Here is an 18000-nt window from a genome sequence, read left to right on the forward strand (position 1 = left end):
GAGCTCTCCCTGTGTGATAGAGGTAATGCAAAACATTAAGATCCTGCAATGGAACAAATTAGAGTGGAGAGAAATTGGACTGTAGTTACACCATCTAATTATAAAGCACTGTGAATTATACACTTCTTTTGGTTATAAATAGGACAGCTGGATAGACTAACAGAAGGATCCCTCTTGAAATTCAATGATGAAAAATAGAGAGATGAACAGAAATTCAGGGTCCATCTGCCCCTTCTGTCCATCTGTACATCCGCGCCTTCTGTATTTTCCTGGTGTGAGACAAGCAGTGTTGCTGAGGTTTCCTTCCCAGCAGCTCACTTTTGGGCATGGAAAGGAAGCATTACTGCAGATAAACACCCTTGGGCAGCACATGCAGGATAAGGAATTTTGACTCCTGCTTGTGTTTTAGAGGAAGCACTGGGAAGGGGATGTGTGCCCAGCTGTGCTGGCACTGTGGGTTCTGTGTGGCAGCACTGCAGCTTGGTGGTGAGGATGACCCTGTGAGCCATAGGCTGCTCCATTCTACACCATGCCCTGTCTGCAGAGGCAGAGCCTGCTCCTGGACACAAGCTGCCATCAGCAATAAGACCCTTCTGGGCCAGACGGCTTTAGACCTGTTTTTTTCAGCCTATCAACTTGCAGATGAAAGCAATAGTTATTCACAGAGCTAGAAGGGTACAGGCAGACCTAACCTTTAGAACAACCTTTTGCAGTTGCAGAGATGCTACTTTTATCACGCCATTACTTGATATCCCATTTAGCATTCAGCCAGAAGTTGGCATCCCTTTCTTTCCAGGTTCAAATCCAGCTCTGCTGAGACAGCCCCGCAGCAGGGCCATGGGCTCACTTCCCATCCCCAGACACACCACAGCTTCCTAAAGAAAAGGGGCTGACGGCAGCGTGCCTGATTGTACAGCAGATCAAGGGCTGCTGGGGATCACATCGGCCTACAGCTGGAATTTAAGCAAAGCAAAGCACTCTGAGCTGAACTCTGCCCTGGGCTCAGTTCTCTTCCTTAGGGGTCACTGAAGGCTCACTGGCACTGGAACAAATCCCTGAGTATGTCTTGGAGGATTTCAAGGCCATGACAGTGCACAGTGACAGGCTGCCCCTGTCCACCAGCCCTGTTTATTTGCTGCCTGCTTGTCCAATACAAAGTTGATGGCAAAGGAGAAAAGGGGCATGGTGCTGCAGTCTGTCTACCACTTCAGACCTTTGTGCCCTTGGATGGGCTGGAATAAAGGCAGCTGCAATGCATGCTGAAAGCAGCAGGGCCCCAGGGCCAGGGGCTCATCTGCCCAGAACTTAGGGCACTGCAGCTGAGCAGCTTGAACAGGGAGTTGTGACTGCATGGACTGCTGCTAACCGGGATGCTCATGTACCAGGGCCAGGCTGGTGCACCATACAGCTCTGCTAATGGGAAGAGGGGAGTGAGGAGAAGGGGTCTATGCAAGGGAGAGGCGATTCAGTGTGGCAAAATGCCTGTGCCTTCAGCAGCCCACAGCTGTAAAATAAGCAGAGGTGTATTCTGGGCCTGGATCCTCTCAGTTTCTGAAACCTCACGGACCAGAGCTCATCTCAGCTTTTGGCCTCAGTGCTGAAGTGCTCAGGCTGAGAGACAGGATGTGAGCAGCCAGCACACAGCTCGGGGCTGCAGGCTGGGGGTGTCCTGTGAACATGCTTTCTGCCTGGATAGCCAGCAAGGAATACAAGAGCCTCCTCTCTTGGTCCACAGTGACCCAAAGAACTGAGCCACGGAGCTCTGCAGAACCCAGCGTGCTGCTGTGAGCCATCTTGCAGCCTTCCCCAAGGTTTTGTTCTTGGAGTGTCAGCAAAGGAAACAAGGAATTCTGCCCACTCACTCATCACGAGACCAGCCTGCACTTGGCTCATGATCCACCATCATGGTGAATGTGGTCTTCTGAGTCCAGGTACAGCTTCTGCCTCTGGAGCACGTGAAATGAAGCAGCCTGTAGTCGTGTCATTGCAGCACCTTCGGGCAGCAGACTGCAGCTCCCTGGTAAAGGTGCTCCCTGGTTGGAGCCAGCAAGGAAGGCACACAGAAAAACAAGAGAGAAGCAGAGCTGCGACCTGCTGATAAACCTGTGGACCCCAGGGGGAGTCATCTCTTAAATCTAAGGGGCTCAAGCAAGGGTAGCAGCCACCAGAAGGGGAACACTCTGTAGATGCTATTCAACTGTGCGATAAAGATGAGACCAGAGCACAGAACATGGTAACCCAGCAATGCCAATGGAGACTTTGCTCTATGAACAGTGAACTGATGAAATTCAGAGAGGAAAACTTAGTCTCAAATTCCCCTGGTTCTGGCATCCACAGAAATGTCAGGCTGCGCCTCCAGGCAGGTTGTGTTGCCAAAACCTGCACTGCCTACAAGAAAAAAAACACACAGATGTGATGAAAGGAAAAAGGGAGGAATGGAGATGAAACCTGGTTCTCGCTTGGAAGAGAACAATTTGTAACTTCACAGGATGATAACAAACTTGCTGGACTACAGGGACCCCTTCCCGCTAAGAATGAATGTTCCATTGGTGCCTGGAGTATAGAATCATAGAATCACAGAACCACTCGGGTTGGAAAAGACCTTAAAGATCATTGAGTCCAACCACAGCCCAACCATCCTACCCTAACTAACAACACTCTGCTAAATCATGGCCCTGAGCATCACATCCAAACAGTTTTTAAACACATCCAGGGATGGTGATTCACCCACCTCCCTGGGCAGCCCATTCCACTGCTTAACAACCCTTTCTGTAAAGAAATTTTTCCTGATATCCAACCTAAACCTACCCTGGTGCAACTTGAGGCCATTTCCCCTCATCCTGTCACCTGTCACCAGTATCCTCTACTGGCTTTAAAAGCTCTTATTACTTCAAATAAAAACTCAATAAAACTGGCAAGTGGAGCATTCTCCTGGACTCAGAAGATGCTCCCTGCTTCCCACTGCTGTCTCTGGCTGTGAAGCTTGGATGGCCATGAGGCCAGGCTGTGCTGGGGCAGCCAAACCCAACAGGAATGAGAAGAGGAGGCTCAGAGGAGACCTTACAGCCTCCTGAAGGGAGGTTGTAGAGAGGTGAGGTCAGTCTCAGCTCCCAGGTAACAGGGATGGGGTGAAAGGTAATGGCTCAAGTTGCATCAGGGAAGGTTCAGGTTGGATAACAGGACAAATTCTTCTCCAGAAGAGCAGTGAGGCTGTGGCACAGCTGCCTAGGGAGGTGGGGGAGTCCCCATGCCTGGGGGTGGCCACAGATGCACACAGTCAGTGGGCATGGTGGGGGTGGGCTGGGGTCAGATTTAGGGGCCTTAGATGTCTTTTCCAACCTTAATGTTTCTGTAGTTCTATGAAGCAGAGATCCCTACCACCCTGAGGAATGACAAGTGCAGCAGGAAGGAGGCCAGGTCTTCCCTGGCCGTAGGCAGTGCCAGCATCACCCCAGGCGGTGGGACTGGGGTGGGATGGGGACCCTGTCACAAAGGGATGGGGAGTCCTCAGCTATTACCCATGCACACAGCCCAACACACCCCGTGTGCAGTCATTAACTCCTCAGGCATATTGAGACCTGGGAGCTCGGCAGGAGCTCAGAAGGGGACAGATGGTCATGGCACCTATGAGGACTGCAGGAGGCACCACTGCTGCTCCTCCCCTGCTGCAGGCTCTCCTCTCTCCCTCCCTGTGCTGCTGGGAAGCTGCAGGCTGCTCCAGAGCAGAGCCCACACTGTCCCTTGCTGCAATCCCAAATAAGCACCCAATGGCAGAGCCAAAGGAGAGATCCTTTCCCGAGACATTTGTTTGATGCTTGTTCCTGAGTTACACACCAGGGATCTGTTAAAGGCCAGGGATGCCCTGTACAAATGTTTTCTTTTTACATCTGGAGACATTCAAATAATAGGAGCATCATGGAAGGCATTCGGAAAACAAATATTTCAAATGGTGCTCTAAAAGCAGTGAGTAAGCAGTGTGACTCAGCAGCGCTTTCCAATGCTTCCCCAAAGAGATGGAAATACATCCACTTAATAACTGACATATATTGGAAATGTGCTGAGTCGTTTGTCGCTATCTGCAGCCCTGCTGGGAGAAATGACTTGCAGACGTACCTGAGCAGAGCACCTGTGTCACATGCATTGGGGGGGGGGACTTTAGGGAAGCAGTTCAGCGAGTGCTTCACCACCTGCAGAGCTGGGAACAAGCATCTTTGGAGCTTCTGCTGCACTGTGTGTTTAAGCTCAGCCCATGGAGCCCCTGGGCAGGCAGCAGGGCTGTGTGCACCCTCTGAGCTCTGCTCCCGCTGTGCTTCTCTGACAGAGCTCTCCCAATGACTCAGTGTTGTGCCGTCCCATTAGGGCCTTTGCAGGAGCTCCTGAAGAAGTCACCTTCCAGCAGTGCCATGTGGCACAGAAGCAGCACTACGCCGCTCATTAATGCATTACTGGTGTCACAGCCCATGGCCTCTCAATCCCTCATGCTTCCCTGTCACACAGTCCCATTGGCAGCACTAGCTGCAGCTGCATTGGAATAACAAGCAGCCCTCCTTCCAAAGGAAGAGGTGGTGGCTTTTTTTTGTGGGGTTTTTTTTTTTTTTTTTCTCCTTTTCAAACTAAAAATACTCCCTGCATCATCCAAAAAGCAGCATCAAATGCAGAGGGCTGATGGGGGAAGAAACCTCCCTGCAGCACAGGTTCTGCATTCTCACAGTGGGTAAAGATGCTGCACAGTGTTGGGGATGTGGGGATCATAGAATTGTTAAGGCTGGAAAAGACCTCTAAGATCAAAAAAAAGAACTCCAAAGGCCAACCCCAACCCACCCCAGTGTCCCTTAGTGCCCTATCTCCACAGCCTTTGAGCAGCTCCAGGGATGGTGAACCCTCCACCTCCATGGGCAGCTGTGCCTGTGCCTCACTCATCTGCAGAAGAAATATTTCCTAATATCCATCCTGAACCTCTCCTAGTGCAACTTGAGGCCATTACCTCGTGTCCATTGGACAGCTGGTGCTCTTTGTCACCCTGAAATCAAGCCTAAAATAGCAATTGAAAGCAGAAAGACCAGAAAAAAACATCTTAAGATGAGCGAGCACCTGAAGATAGTGCTGGCATCAAACAGGAGACAGACATCAAACAGGGAGCCCAGAGTATCCGCGTGCATCCTGATGGTAATACCCATCACTTACAAGCCTATTTGGGTATTTCCTATTTTCACTCCCCACCTTTCCCTTGCTATTTTCACTGCCCACATTTTAGCTCCTCCAGGGCTGTGTGGCCCTGCAGGAGAGGTCCCCCAGCCTCTCTGAATGCACAGACAGGAGTGAGACATCTTTCTATATCTGAGCCTGGTCTGATCAGAGCTCCTTTTCCTGACGTCTGTGCCCACTGCTCTATCCCCCCAGTTTCTCACTGTGTCTCTCTGGGACAACCATCCTCTGAAAAACCTTCTTTAGGTGGTGGAAGACATGATTAGATTCAATATAAATCTTGACGCTGGGGCTGGATGACTCTGGTCTTCCTATCAGCGCTCCCCTGAGACATCACTTACCCTCTTTTTCCTCAATAAAAAACCTAAAAGACCGATGTTAATTGATGGCATCTACTCTGGTCACTGGTTTCGTTGCGTGGGCTATAAGGTTGATCTCAGAACTGAGGAGGCAGAAGTGTCAGCAATGTTCTGTGCCTGGCTGGTGCCAAACATTCACCAACAAGGCAGATGCGAATGGCATTTTGAGATGTGATTGCACCAGCCCTCCTCATCTGGCTCATTCATGATGCTGAAGGGTATCCAAATACTTCTTGTTTTCCCTCAAGAAATGTGTTACTTAGGCTCTGGTTTCTGAGTGTACAGTGTTTGGCAGAGGGGCTGACCATCCATCACCCCCTGCTGCTGCCACTCACTACCACTGTACAGGCCCACGGCTTCACAGGGACTCCAAGAAGCAGCTTGAGTGCTCACTTCTCAGTGATGGAGAACACACTGCGATGCCAACACAACAGCTCTCATTCCAAAGCAGGACCAGTGTGTGAAACATCAGCACTGAGTGCTTGGCAAGGTGGCATGGCCCCAAATCAGCACCCACCGTCACCCGCATCCTTTCAGCTCTATTGCAAAAGGGCTTTTTTACAGGAATTTCAACCAGAAACATGTCTGCTAGGCCACCACCCTGGGGAAGTAAGAGGGGGAAGGAGGTTCTGGATCTTAGAGCTCAGATGGTGGTTGATAAGGTTCTGTTGGAAGACAGGCAGGTTGGTACTGCCTCTGGGTACAGAGGATTCAGTGCGATCAGTTGCTCATTCCACTGCTGTTCCATTTTTGAGGCTATTTCTATCCGAGTCCCCATCCCTCCTCTTTCCACTGAGTGGGTATCACCCCCCTCCATCACAAACCCAGGACTTCCTCCTGCTTACCAGTAACGTTATGTGCCTGTAGCAGACTGGGATCCTGACTATCAATTATAGCTACCGCTGCTGCCCTATAAATAGCCAAAACACAGGCGATGCCAGCTCTCAGATCACATCTTAACCTTAAATGAATTGCCAGTTTTCTGTTGTAATTACCCAGGTTGGATAGGAGTACAGACCAACAAACTTATTCTGAGTAAACTCTACACGAAGGTTTGGCAGCTCCAGCCCTACAGCGTTTTTTAAATGGAAGGCTCTTCCAAGCCAAATTCTGCTGGAGCAACCCGTGATAGCTTTGATAGAAGGTTATTTTGTCTCCAGCCTAAATGCTACCTATATTAGTAGTATGACTATAGGAGAACAGCCCCTGCTTCTGGGGTGATTGCTCTCATCTTTCTCTGCTGTTATTTCACTGGGATCACTGACCAGGGCAAGATTTTGTGTCTTCAGGGGCTCAAGGGACTGCAAGGTGACAAAGGAGGAAAGTATGTTCATGGGACATGGAAGATGGAGCTTTCAGGAACAGAGCCTCCAGCAGAGCTCGCGTGGGGCTCCCTGAGTTCTTTGTGCCCTCTCTTTCCCCCCACATTTACTTTCCAGCACATGAGCCACTCCAGGCAACTGCACGCCTTTCTGAACAAGCCAACATCTCCCCGGCAACACGGCAGGCTGTGGAAATAGCACGGGATTTCCTTTTTCTTGGCTTTTCCCACCTCTTGAGAACTGCCCTGCCTTTGTGCGTCTTCCCTGCCCCAAAACGTGAATGATGGTAACTGCAGTATGCCTCGGGGAAGGGCAAGAAAGCTGGCTCTGCTCTTAATGGGAGAGACTGGCAGGTCTTTGCATCTGACAAGGAGAGAAAGGCTGAAAGAGGAGCAGGTCTTATGAAAGAGGGTCTCTCCCACACACTGCTTTGCTCCTATGGGGAGGCAGCAGCAGCTGCGCAGCATCCTCAGTGATGAGAGGGGGAAGAGGAGGGCAGCCCTGTGAGCCACCTGAAAGAGAACATCTCCCTGCAAACAAGGACCAGCCTAACAGTCAGATCCTACACAGCTCTGCTTCCAACCTGGGGGCAGGCCCTTATCCACAGAGTGGGTCAGCAAGACTTTTTTGCGGTTAGTTTTGTCTTTTCAGCTCCTGTTTCCTATTTTGGTCACCGTGTGGCTGACTGAAACAAGGAGGTTTAGCCCAGATCTTCCTCCAGCCTTGCACTCCCTCTAGACTAAATACCAGAGGGATAATTAAGGGCAGCAGAAAAAGGAGATGGCTAAGAGAGGGTTTGGTTACTTTTCCTCAATAACAATAGCACAGACCACCCAATTCACATCTATTACAAAGGGGAGAGTAAGGCTGTTTTTCACCTTGCACTGATCACAGTCTGGGTGACACTGTGGAGGAATACGGGGAGGATGCTTCTCCCATGAAGTCTGGGGGGCTCCTCCTGGCCAGGTCTGTTTTCCTGGAGGCTTAAGTGATGAGTAGGGAAAATCCCTCACAAAAAGATCTGCATCAGAAACCCTTGGCTGTGGAATGACTTTTAAAATAGAAAAGCTTTGCTTGAAAAGGGATGAACTGTGCAGCATAATGCTCAACAAATCGCCTGGTTAATGGCCTCTATAGCAGCTGTGTATTAATAACAAAAGCAGGGTAGCAGAAGCCATGCACTTCTTTGTGAGATTAAAATAAATAGTATTTGCTGCTAATACCAGCAACTTTCTGTGGAGGTTGACTAGAAGAAAGGAGCAAGTGGAAGACCAGGGCAGACAGGCTTGGCTTCTCCGCTCTCCTTTGAATTATGTCTACAAAGGGAAAAGATACTCCAAATCTTTTCCATAGGAACACAATGAACGTGACATTCCATGCAGCACAGTGCCCTTCCCCTCATTCTGCCAGTTCTGATAACAGCTTTCCCCATCTATGCCCCCTGTTTCGCACTCCTGGCACTGGGGCAGTGCTGAGTGCCTCTCCTAGAATTAGGATTTCAGGCATTAAACAGGGAAAAGAGAATTTACCATTTAAAGCTGTCTGCCACAGACTACTTATCAGACACGGGGAATGATTTGTTTCTGTTTTCCTGGACATAGGTTTTTACTGAGACAAGATACATTGCCTTGCTGAGAGCTGAGTCACTGAGTAATCAACAGATTAATGTAGGCAGTTTGAAAGCCATCAGCATTAGTTCTCGGCAAGCTCACAAGAACTCCATTATTGCATCATTGCTGCATTTGGGATGAAAGAGTCACCAGGATTTAGGGTTCCTGTGGGAAAGATCCCTGGATGAAAATTATTCAAAACACCCCTTTGTGACTGGGAGACTCAAGGTACCCCTCTATACAGCAACACCACAGCAGGATTTTGGCATCCTTTCCAGCAAATGCTTTTATTATCAACTTTTAGATAAGGAGTTTGGGGTATGTAATACATCTGTCATTTGATAGCTACCTAAAAATAGCCGTGATAAACTCAGTGGCATACAGGACTTTGCCCTTAACAGGTCTTGAAACTGAAATGGTTATATGTCCGGTGAAACCAAGAGTGATCTTGACTTCTCTAGTGCCATGAGTTTCTCCATGTGGGTTTGCTTTGGTCTAGAAATGCAGGAAGAAGGGCAAAGGATAGCACGGGCAGCTGGTAAAAGAGATGGTGTTTAAAAATAGGGAGCTAGTTGAAACAACAGAGGAGCAACAGGGAAAGGTCTGGCTAGCTTAGGTGTTTGGCCTCACAAGGCTGCCAGACATCAAACGATTATTCTGATGGATATATACTAACACTGCTACCAAAGACCCTGCCTGTAAGAACCTCAGTGAAGTAACAGATCCTCCTGTTTGCAAGCAAGATTGCTGTTTGGGCAGAAAAAGTCAGTCAAGTCCCTGCAAAGTGCAGTTTATTCTAAAAGCCTTCCTACATTAGCAGCTGGTGGAAGGGATTTGAAGAGCAGCAAAACTTCTCCCTGAGACATTCCCACATGCACCCCATGCTCACACAGCAGACAGGACACATCTTCCCTCTCTTTCTATCAGTACCTCTCACTTCACTGTCCTTAGATGAACAGCATTATTTTTCACGTGACCTGACCAGTGCCAGGGTATGAGAGATTCTGGTTGTTGTGACACTTCCTGCCTCAGCAATTGCACCTACTTCTTAAAAAAACTCCGCGCAATGGGCATATAACAGTGTTGTAAATATTCCCCCTCCCTCCTTTTCCCTCCAGGACATTCAGATTGTGCAGACACCTTTTGCTTGTGCTGAGTGTCCCAGTGCTCAACTCTTTGTACTGAGAAGTGGAGATTTTAACTCACCCTTCTTTCCTTGTCACCATATTCGATGCCCAAGGTATCCATGGCACGTACAATAGCTGCCAGTGACTGTATAGTGTTGCTGTAGACCACTGGCTTGTACTGCTTCACGTCTTCTCCAGAGAAGCCATCCTCATGGATGATCCTGAAGAGAAAGCAAAGGACAAAAACCTATTGAGAATGTCATTCAGTGGAGGAGACACTGAGAACAGAACCATGCTCCTCAGAAGAGCACATCTGCCAGCTTGATTCGCTTAATTTAGTCAGCATTTCCTTTCAAACTCTTCTGTCTGCTCACCACTAATGCGGCTGAGCCCAGTGCCCGGAATTAGCATCCCTACTGCTCTCTTTCAGGGTCTAGTGTAGGGCCAGTGAGGGCAGTCCCTGTGCCCAGCAGTACTTTAAGTGGTGGACATCACCTTCTGTTTGCACAGGGAGGCTTCCAGGTCCCACTTTGTGCATGGGGCCACAGTCATGGATAAGTGCAGCACCTGACGTATTCCCAAGCCTTCACACCTCCCTCCTTCCCAGGCAGTGCTGGGAGCTCTGCTGCCTGCAGCCATGTCACATATCCCTCAGGAAGCACTGCAGGAACAAGGCCACGTCCTGCAGTTCTGAGCACTGGATGCTCCATCAGTCTGTGCTGTCAGAACTACATGATGGGGGGTGAGTCCTTGCAGCCTGGATGGACCTGAAGCCAAAATCGCTTCTCCTGAGCAAACTGTGATAAGCAGCTGCCTGGATCCAGGCAAGCATGAATAGGAAATGAGATGATGAGACCTGTGTCGTTATAGCCTGGGTCCTATCTGTAGACACACAGCTGGCCTGCAGGACACAGGAAACACATCACTGCATTTTGTAGCATGACATTGCCATAGGCAGGAAAGAAGGCTGACCCTACATCTCTAAAACTCAAGGACTAAGTCAGGGTGTGCCCAGAGAACAGCTCGAGTTCACAGAGCTAATTGTGCTTGACAGCAATTCTTCACAGTGAAGACATAAGTTACGATCCTGTCTCTTAGATATTAGCAGAGAGGATGATCTGCTTAGCCAAAATGAAGCTCTTCCTCACTCGCCTCCAGATCTCACTGGACAACGTACAGTCCTTCAGTAATGGATACATTCTCTAATAGAACCCAACATCCTTTCTATAATGCAACCCTTCTTTCTTTTTTTTTCTAGATCACATACACAAAACGAGATCTTGACCAGTGCCGGCATCTCCCCCAGGGAGAGGAAGAGCAAGCAAGGATCACACACAAGAGTGCAATAGATACAGTGCTGGGATGGCAGTGAAGAGCAGAGCTGGATGCCAGCCTCGTGTTATTAACAGATGACTACACGAAGAACAAGGCTGACACAAGCACAGTGACAGCGTTGCTTCCCATGATGTGAACCCCACAGAAGGGCTTTCTAACACCAGTGACCAGCCCCCTGCTTTCCCACAATAGCACTGAGCCTCAGTTCTCCTCACCCTCCATGCCCTCCGGACCCTTCCCCATCTCACAGCCCTCCTTTGGACGTTCTCTAACAGCTTCTGGGGAATGTCTGCTTTGCCAAAAGCTGCAGTCAAGCCTGAAGAGTTATGACTGGCACAAAGCACAGGGTTTGCACCAGCCCCACATGAGCTCAGTAGAGCACTGGCTCCTCCACCAGCTCTGCAGAGCAGGGACCCTGTTGCTATACAGAAAAAGCATCACCAGTAATAATTCACTCCTTGTGTTTGGCTGTTTTGGGGTGTCACGGGTTATCTAGTGGGGTTTTGGGGTACAGAGGGCTGAATGTTGGCTCTGGGCAACTCAGAGAAGGCCTTGTGCCTTGAAGTTGCTGCCCAATACTTCCACATCTAAACACGCTGTGTTTCTAAGTGCTTCGTGTTTCCCAATTCCCTGCCACATGGCAGGGCTTCCTGCTTTCAGGAGGCAGAACCAAGTGGTGCAGAGCAGCTCTGGTATCCTTCAGTGAACATCCTGCTGACGGGGCAACGTGTTGACATCATTCAAAGCACGGACATAAAAGCATCACTTTGAAATGGGGCATAAAAGAACATGGAGAAAAAAAGAAACCCGATTGTTCCTCTGTGAAATTTCTCTGGGAAGGCAGCCACGGTGGCTAAAAGCAGCGCAGCCGATGCCAGTATTGAAGTTGTGCTGTAGGAAGTACCTACGGATTAATCAATCATGCAGTGAGCACATTACCTAAGATTGGAGTGAGCGAATCCCCACTGACTAGTGCTGTTCCAAAGACTACTAGGACACTGTGAACTGGTTTATTGTCCTATATGCTCTTAGCAAATGTTTTTCTTCTTGCTTGCCTCAGTGAGTTGATCACTGGGCTCCTCTGGCAGCTTTTCCAATGTTTCTTTGGGAACGTTCTCACTGTTTAAGATTTACCTTTCTCCGTGCCTGCAGAACTGTGCCTTATTGCCTATGGGACCACACTGGGGAGGTACACTGTTAGGGAGAAGCTTAGTCCACACTGGAACAGGCTGCCCAAGGAGGCTGTGGATGCCCCATCCCTGCAGGCATTCGCGGACAGGCTGGATGTGGCTCTGGGCAGCCTGGGCTGCTGGTTGGAGACCCTGCACACAGCAGGGATTGGAACTGGATGAGTTTTGTGGTCCTTTTCACCCCAGGCTATTCTATGGTTCTATGAATCCAGCTTGTGTGCTTCAGCATGCAGGAAGCAATGAGTTTCAGATCCTGTGACCACTAAAAATGCGAAGGAACTAACAGAAATGATCAGGGCATTAAGATCATCACACGGGTGGGCCAGTCCTTAAGCAACTTGCAAATCTGCAGGAACTGAGGATTTGCAGCACTAAAAATGTGAATCACCTGTTTTCTATAGGGCTGGTATTTTTTCTGTGTCTGAAGTACAAAGGAAGCTGCTGTAGGCAGGATCCTTCCTGCCACCAGACCTATTCCTCCCAGGGCAGAGGAAGAGAAAGGATTTGAGAGGATCCCGGGGGCTGCGGTGGGGGGGAGACAATGATGTAATTTCTGAAAGCGATTCTAAGCAATTAAAAAGCCATTTCATTCACCAAGTGATTAATGAAACAGCATGCGCTGAATGGAATGGTGCGAGACAACTGAATCAACCTGCCTAATGTACCTATCAATGCCTACTTCCTATCCATCAGCCGCTGACACAAAGTCCATATGTTTGCACATTATACTGTCATACTCATTTTAGGATGCCATTAACAGACAGGTATTTGCAGGGGAGAAGGGCTCCACTGCAGAGCAGATCTTCTGCCACCCCCCAGCAACTCATTAATCCTGAAGAAGCGCCCAGTGCCTCAGTGATTATTGCTTAATTGCAAAGATAAATGAAATATTTGGAAACAGAGGTTGCATTTTGTGTAGAGAATCGCCTTGGCTTCCATTCAACAAAGCACTCACATGCTTTCAGTCTCTCACCAAAAAAATGGATGTATTAAAGAAGCAAAACCCTAGATCACTTTGCTGCATGTCCCCGCTGACATGTGGTGCCCCAGCAGCTGGGAAAGGGCAGCTCTGGATGGAGCACACAGTCACTCCAGCACAGCAGGGCTGCAGCTCAAGCTGAGGAATGATCCAAGCCAGAATTCAGTTCACCCAGATCAGTCCAGGGGGGAACACTTGTCCATCTGGAGCACCTCTCCTATGAAGAAAGGTTGAGGGAACTGGGCTTGTTTAGCTTGGAAAAGAGAAGGCTGAGGGGAGACCTCACTGTGACCTTCCAATATTTGAGGGGAGCATATAAACAGGAGGGGGAACGGCTGTTTACAAGGGCAGGCAGTGATAGAACAAGGGGGAATGGATTTAAACTGAGACAGGGGAGGTTTAGGTTGGGTATTACAAGGAAGTTTTTCACCCCAAGGGTGGTGACGTGCTGGAACAGGCTGCCCAAGGAGGCTGTGGATGCCCCATCCCTGCAGGCATTCAAGGCCAGGCTGGATGTGGCTCTGGGCAGCCTGGGCTGCTGGTTGGTGACCCTGCACACAGCAGGGGGTTGGAACTGGATGAGTATTGTGGGCCTTTTCAACCCAGGCTGTTCTGTGATGCTATGATGATTCTATGGCTACACAAATAAAACTGTAGAATCTTATAATAACCCAAGTTGGGTTATTCTACGAGCCTAGTGGGATATTCAAGATCCTGTTGGGGTATTCGATGTATTCTATGATTCTGATTCTATGATCTGCCATCAGAAACTCCCCACTCCAGACCCAGACAAGCTGCTCTGCTGCTTTCCTTCCAGCCTCTTCACTGTAAGTCAGATCTTATGGATGCAATGACTTTACCTCCAGCTGGGTCTCCAGCCCTCACTTCTCTCACTGGTCAGGTTGTGCTACCCACCCGCCTTCATGTGAGACCTGCAGTAGCTTTACCCAGGCTGTTACTCCAGGACACTTCATGAAAGTCAAGTGGGACTGTATCAAATCCTTCCCAAAATCTAATATGGCATTAACTATTCCTCTCCTACCTCCTACCAAAATAGGAAATGAGATCAGTTTAACGCACTTCATTTTTGAACAGTCCATGTGGGATGTCACTCATCTCCCCTTCTATCTCGTAGGTGCTCACAAACTGGTTGATAGTTCAGCTCCCTTAAAAGCGTCTAGAAGTTGACCAGTCTTTACCTTCTTCTACTCCTCTTCCTTTCTTCTATATTTAATAAAGATAGACACCATGCTTACATTTTTTTCCTGCCTCATATCCTCCAAGGGCTCTCAGGGAGAAGTGGTTATGTACCCAATGTTGTGCCAGGTACAGAGCAAGGAGCTCCTTAAAGCTGGTTTGTGTGCAAGTCATTCCCCTGCCACAGCCCTGCCTCATCTCCTGGACTTTGTAACTGCTCCAAAACCTCAAGCAAAAGCCACTGAAATGCTTCCTGCTAATTTCCTGCTTGTGTGGCTTCAAACTGCCTGCATCACTGTAAAAGACATACGTGGAGACTTCCAATTACCCAGCAGAGAAAATAAATCCCATACTGTTTCTGTTCTGCCAAAGATGAGTTACTTTCCATCAGCAGGATCTTTCCAGCTGAATGAAGTTTCCCCGTATCAGTGCACATCCCTAAAACTACAGTGATTTGCTTGAATAAAACTGGGCAAGAAATCACCAGGAGATTATTACAGTAGAACTGCACCATGAGCAAACACCTTGCAAATGAACGGTCCAGTTCCTGTAATATCAGTTCTTGCTCTTCACCTCCATCTGAACAAATTAAGGCAGTTAAAGGTCATCGCACAGCTTTTGGATAGTGATGATGTACCTCCAAGGCTGCAGGTAGCTGGAAGGAGGCTGCAGGTTCAGCCAGCACTGCCCTGCCTTTGTGTTCCGTGTCATGTTCTGGTGAGGGTGGGCAGAGGTTGAATCAAAGGAAAGAAGAAACAAACTGTAAGCCTTGTTTGTGAATGGGGCAAAATAAGAATGCAGGCACCTTACTTTAATACGCAGGGAAGGGAAAGAGCTGATCAAATTCTGATGGAATATTTTATGCCAGACATAATCGGCTATTTCTTAAATTGATTTTTATCTTAACACGAGGTTAAAAAAGTTTGTTTACAGGAGAGTTATGAAGCTAAATTCCAGTGATTTTGTTCTCACTCATTTAATAGCCTGAAATGCGATTAAAAACTCCTGGATTATGTTAAACTAAATGAACACAGATGACCATGACCTTGTGTGGGAAAGGCTGTAGTGGCACAGCTCAGACCCCCATGGCAGGGCACAAATCTCTCACAACTTTCATACCTCTTCCACTCTGGCTGTACTTCAATGACGCACTGTACATCCCTTCCCAGCAAGAAGAGCTCTGAGATGGAGGTTAAGTTGACTGCTTACCTTCGTGAAAAACTGCTTTTGAAAGGTAAATCAACCTCCTTCGTCAGAGCCACGTGAAGTCGCAAGCAGAGCTCGTTTGAGAAAGCTTCACTTTTTCAGTCTGGACTCTTAATGCCCACCCAAGAAACATGGCTGGAGCTCTGTGATAAAATCCCAGATGGGGACGATCTCCTTTCTGGAGGAAATTCCTTCTGATCACCCAAAACGAAATTCTTACCACTGAGGTATTTCTTGCATGCAAAGATGTTATTGTAACCAACCAGCTGGTTCACGTTAAAAAATAAGCAGATCAGGAGACTGAAACACAGACTGCAGCCCTGGATATGTTTAAGCTTAAAACTGCATGAAGTGACGCAGGGCAGAAGGCCTTCTTGCTCTTCTAAGGCAAAATATGTGTCTTATAAGGATGCATGTAAGGAACTGATGCCTTCACAAGGTCTGGTTAAAGTCAGGCTCGTGCTTCTGTACCTCAACTGCTGGCCAAAAAAATCCACAAGTGACATTACATGGAACTTTCACATGCCTGCTCAGAATGAATGTTGCTCCCTCAGTAGTTGAGGTGAACTGACACTGAGCTGATGACTGCATTCTATGCATGGAGGGACCTGATATGGCATCTACCCCCAAACCTCTGTACCAAATGTGTGCATAAAACATATACAGAATAGTCTTCATTTCCTTTTTAAAACAGATAAAAAACCAGAAAGGTGCACACCAGAGAAAACTGCCATCGCGGTGCTGCGTCCCTGCAGTCCTGTGGCTGGTCTGAATCAGCTACTTACTTTTACTGTTATTCTCTTCTTAATGCTTCATCTTGGTTCTGGGCAACCTCAAGGGGTGATACAAACTTGAGCTGCACACTGTTGTGAGAAAAGCTGGTTTTCTGGGCTGTGTTCTCTGTTCCTTGCTCTGTCTATTGGGGATGTACTGACACTCCTTCCCTTGTTTGATCTGGGAGATTTGTTGTACTTCTACTTCCTATACTCTGCTTTTTAGTGTGTGCATACAAAATAAGTTGAAGAGTATAAAGACTCTAATACATCCTGAAGGTAATTAATTGCTGCTGATAAATGAAAGACAACACTGCTGCTATTTCAGCAGAAGGCAGAGCAGAGCAGCTGGCACATTAGACTAGGCAGGAGTATGGTCACCCTTTGGCACCTAAGAAAACAGTCAGGAAAACTAAGCTCATGGTGGCATACCCTGAAGAACAAGCATAGCCCACGCCATGCCTAACTCCCTTACGTGCTATGCTCAGCCTTGGGCCCCTCACTGCAAGGACATAAAGCCCTAGAGCATGTCCAGAGAATAAGTCCATCATGCTTGTTAATACTGAACAAACATAAGATCCTTCATTCTGCCTGAAATCAGTTTCTTATGCTCCCAAAAGCAATAAAATAAAATAATAAAGCTGAGCTTTGCCCAAACGGGAAGGAGAAGCAGCAAGGAGGGCTGCAGGCTGGCTGTACCCAACCACCCCATCACTCACAGCACCAGAGTGGGGCAGGCTGGGTTTTTATGTAACACCAGGGCACTGACACAGCTTGGTTCTACTGCAATTTGGAATTGTGTAACTTTGATAACCTGCCCTCTCCCGGGACCTTTAATATTAGGATCAAATAGTGACTACCCTAATGTGCACCTAATTAGCTTTAATATGCATCCCGCTCCACTCAGTGAGAACAGCAAAGAAACTCAGTCAAAAACCATCAGACCAGGGTTTCTTTCGATTAAGAACAGACAGCTGGGCAGCACATAGTCCTGCAGCAGTGCCTGCATTAGATGAGACTGCATTTTTCTGTGGAAAAAGCCTCGGGGCCAAAGGGGTTTCAAGAAGCACCAGAGGAAGCTGACAGCTGTGCTCATCTCCTTTGTGCATCCCCAAATAATAATGCAGCAGAAGAAAAGGGGTGTCCGCTCGGGTTGCCTCACTTTGTGATCCCATGCAATGGCCTGCGCTGTCAATCTACTTTGTCCTCACTGCCTGGGAGCAATGAGATCCTCCAGGGAAAAAACCCACTGGGCTGGTGATGACCCACATGCGAGAATTCTCATTAATTCCTCAGTAATGTTACATAAGGTCATTTTGTTGAATTAAAATTATTGGGATTAATCCTCTTAAATGTTCTCTTAGATGCAAGAGAGCTCCGACCGCAGCTGGATCATCCCACAGCTGGTTCTAGAAAGTCAAAACAGTGTTTTAAAGCCCCATAATGGTTTTGTTAAATTCATCCCCTGAGCAAGGACACAAAGCAGCTTTTTATGGCTTTTTTAGATCACTTACAACTTCTGTAAGCTGTCATTAACTATCATCAGATCCTGAAAAATGAGGCAAATGGGTTCAATGTCAGTTTTACTGCCCGAACCTACATAATATTTCTGCTTTCCCATCTGCCTCATCTGAAGTGTTTTGATAGCTGGAAGGTGACTTTGCCTTTCAAAACCTTCTCAGATTTTGGTTTCCATA

General features: G+C 48.1%; 1 protein-coding gene across 3 annotated transcripts in view; it reads right to left on the reverse strand.

Moving 5' to 3' along the window:
- The window catches only part of GNAO1 (G protein subunit alpha o1), a 114941-nt gene that overhangs the window by 64513 nt on the left and 32428 nt on the right, over positions 1 to 18000 (reverse strand). For all 3 annotated transcript variants that reach the window (XM_015873859.3, XM_085551646.1, XM_015873858.3), the window contains exon 3: positions 9703 to 9844. In XM_015873859.3, the coding sequence (XP_015729345.2) occupies positions 9703 to 9844 (142 nt within the window). The remainder of the gene's footprint in view (positions 1 to 9702; positions 9845 to 18000) is intronic.

Source organism: Coturnix japonica, chromosome 6 (assembly GCF_054131305.1).
Source record: "Coturnix japonica strain WE chromosome 6, WE-NBRP24, whole genome shotgun sequence".
Lineage (NCBI taxonomy): Eukaryota > Metazoa > Chordata > Aves > Galliformes > Phasianidae > Coturnix > Coturnix japonica.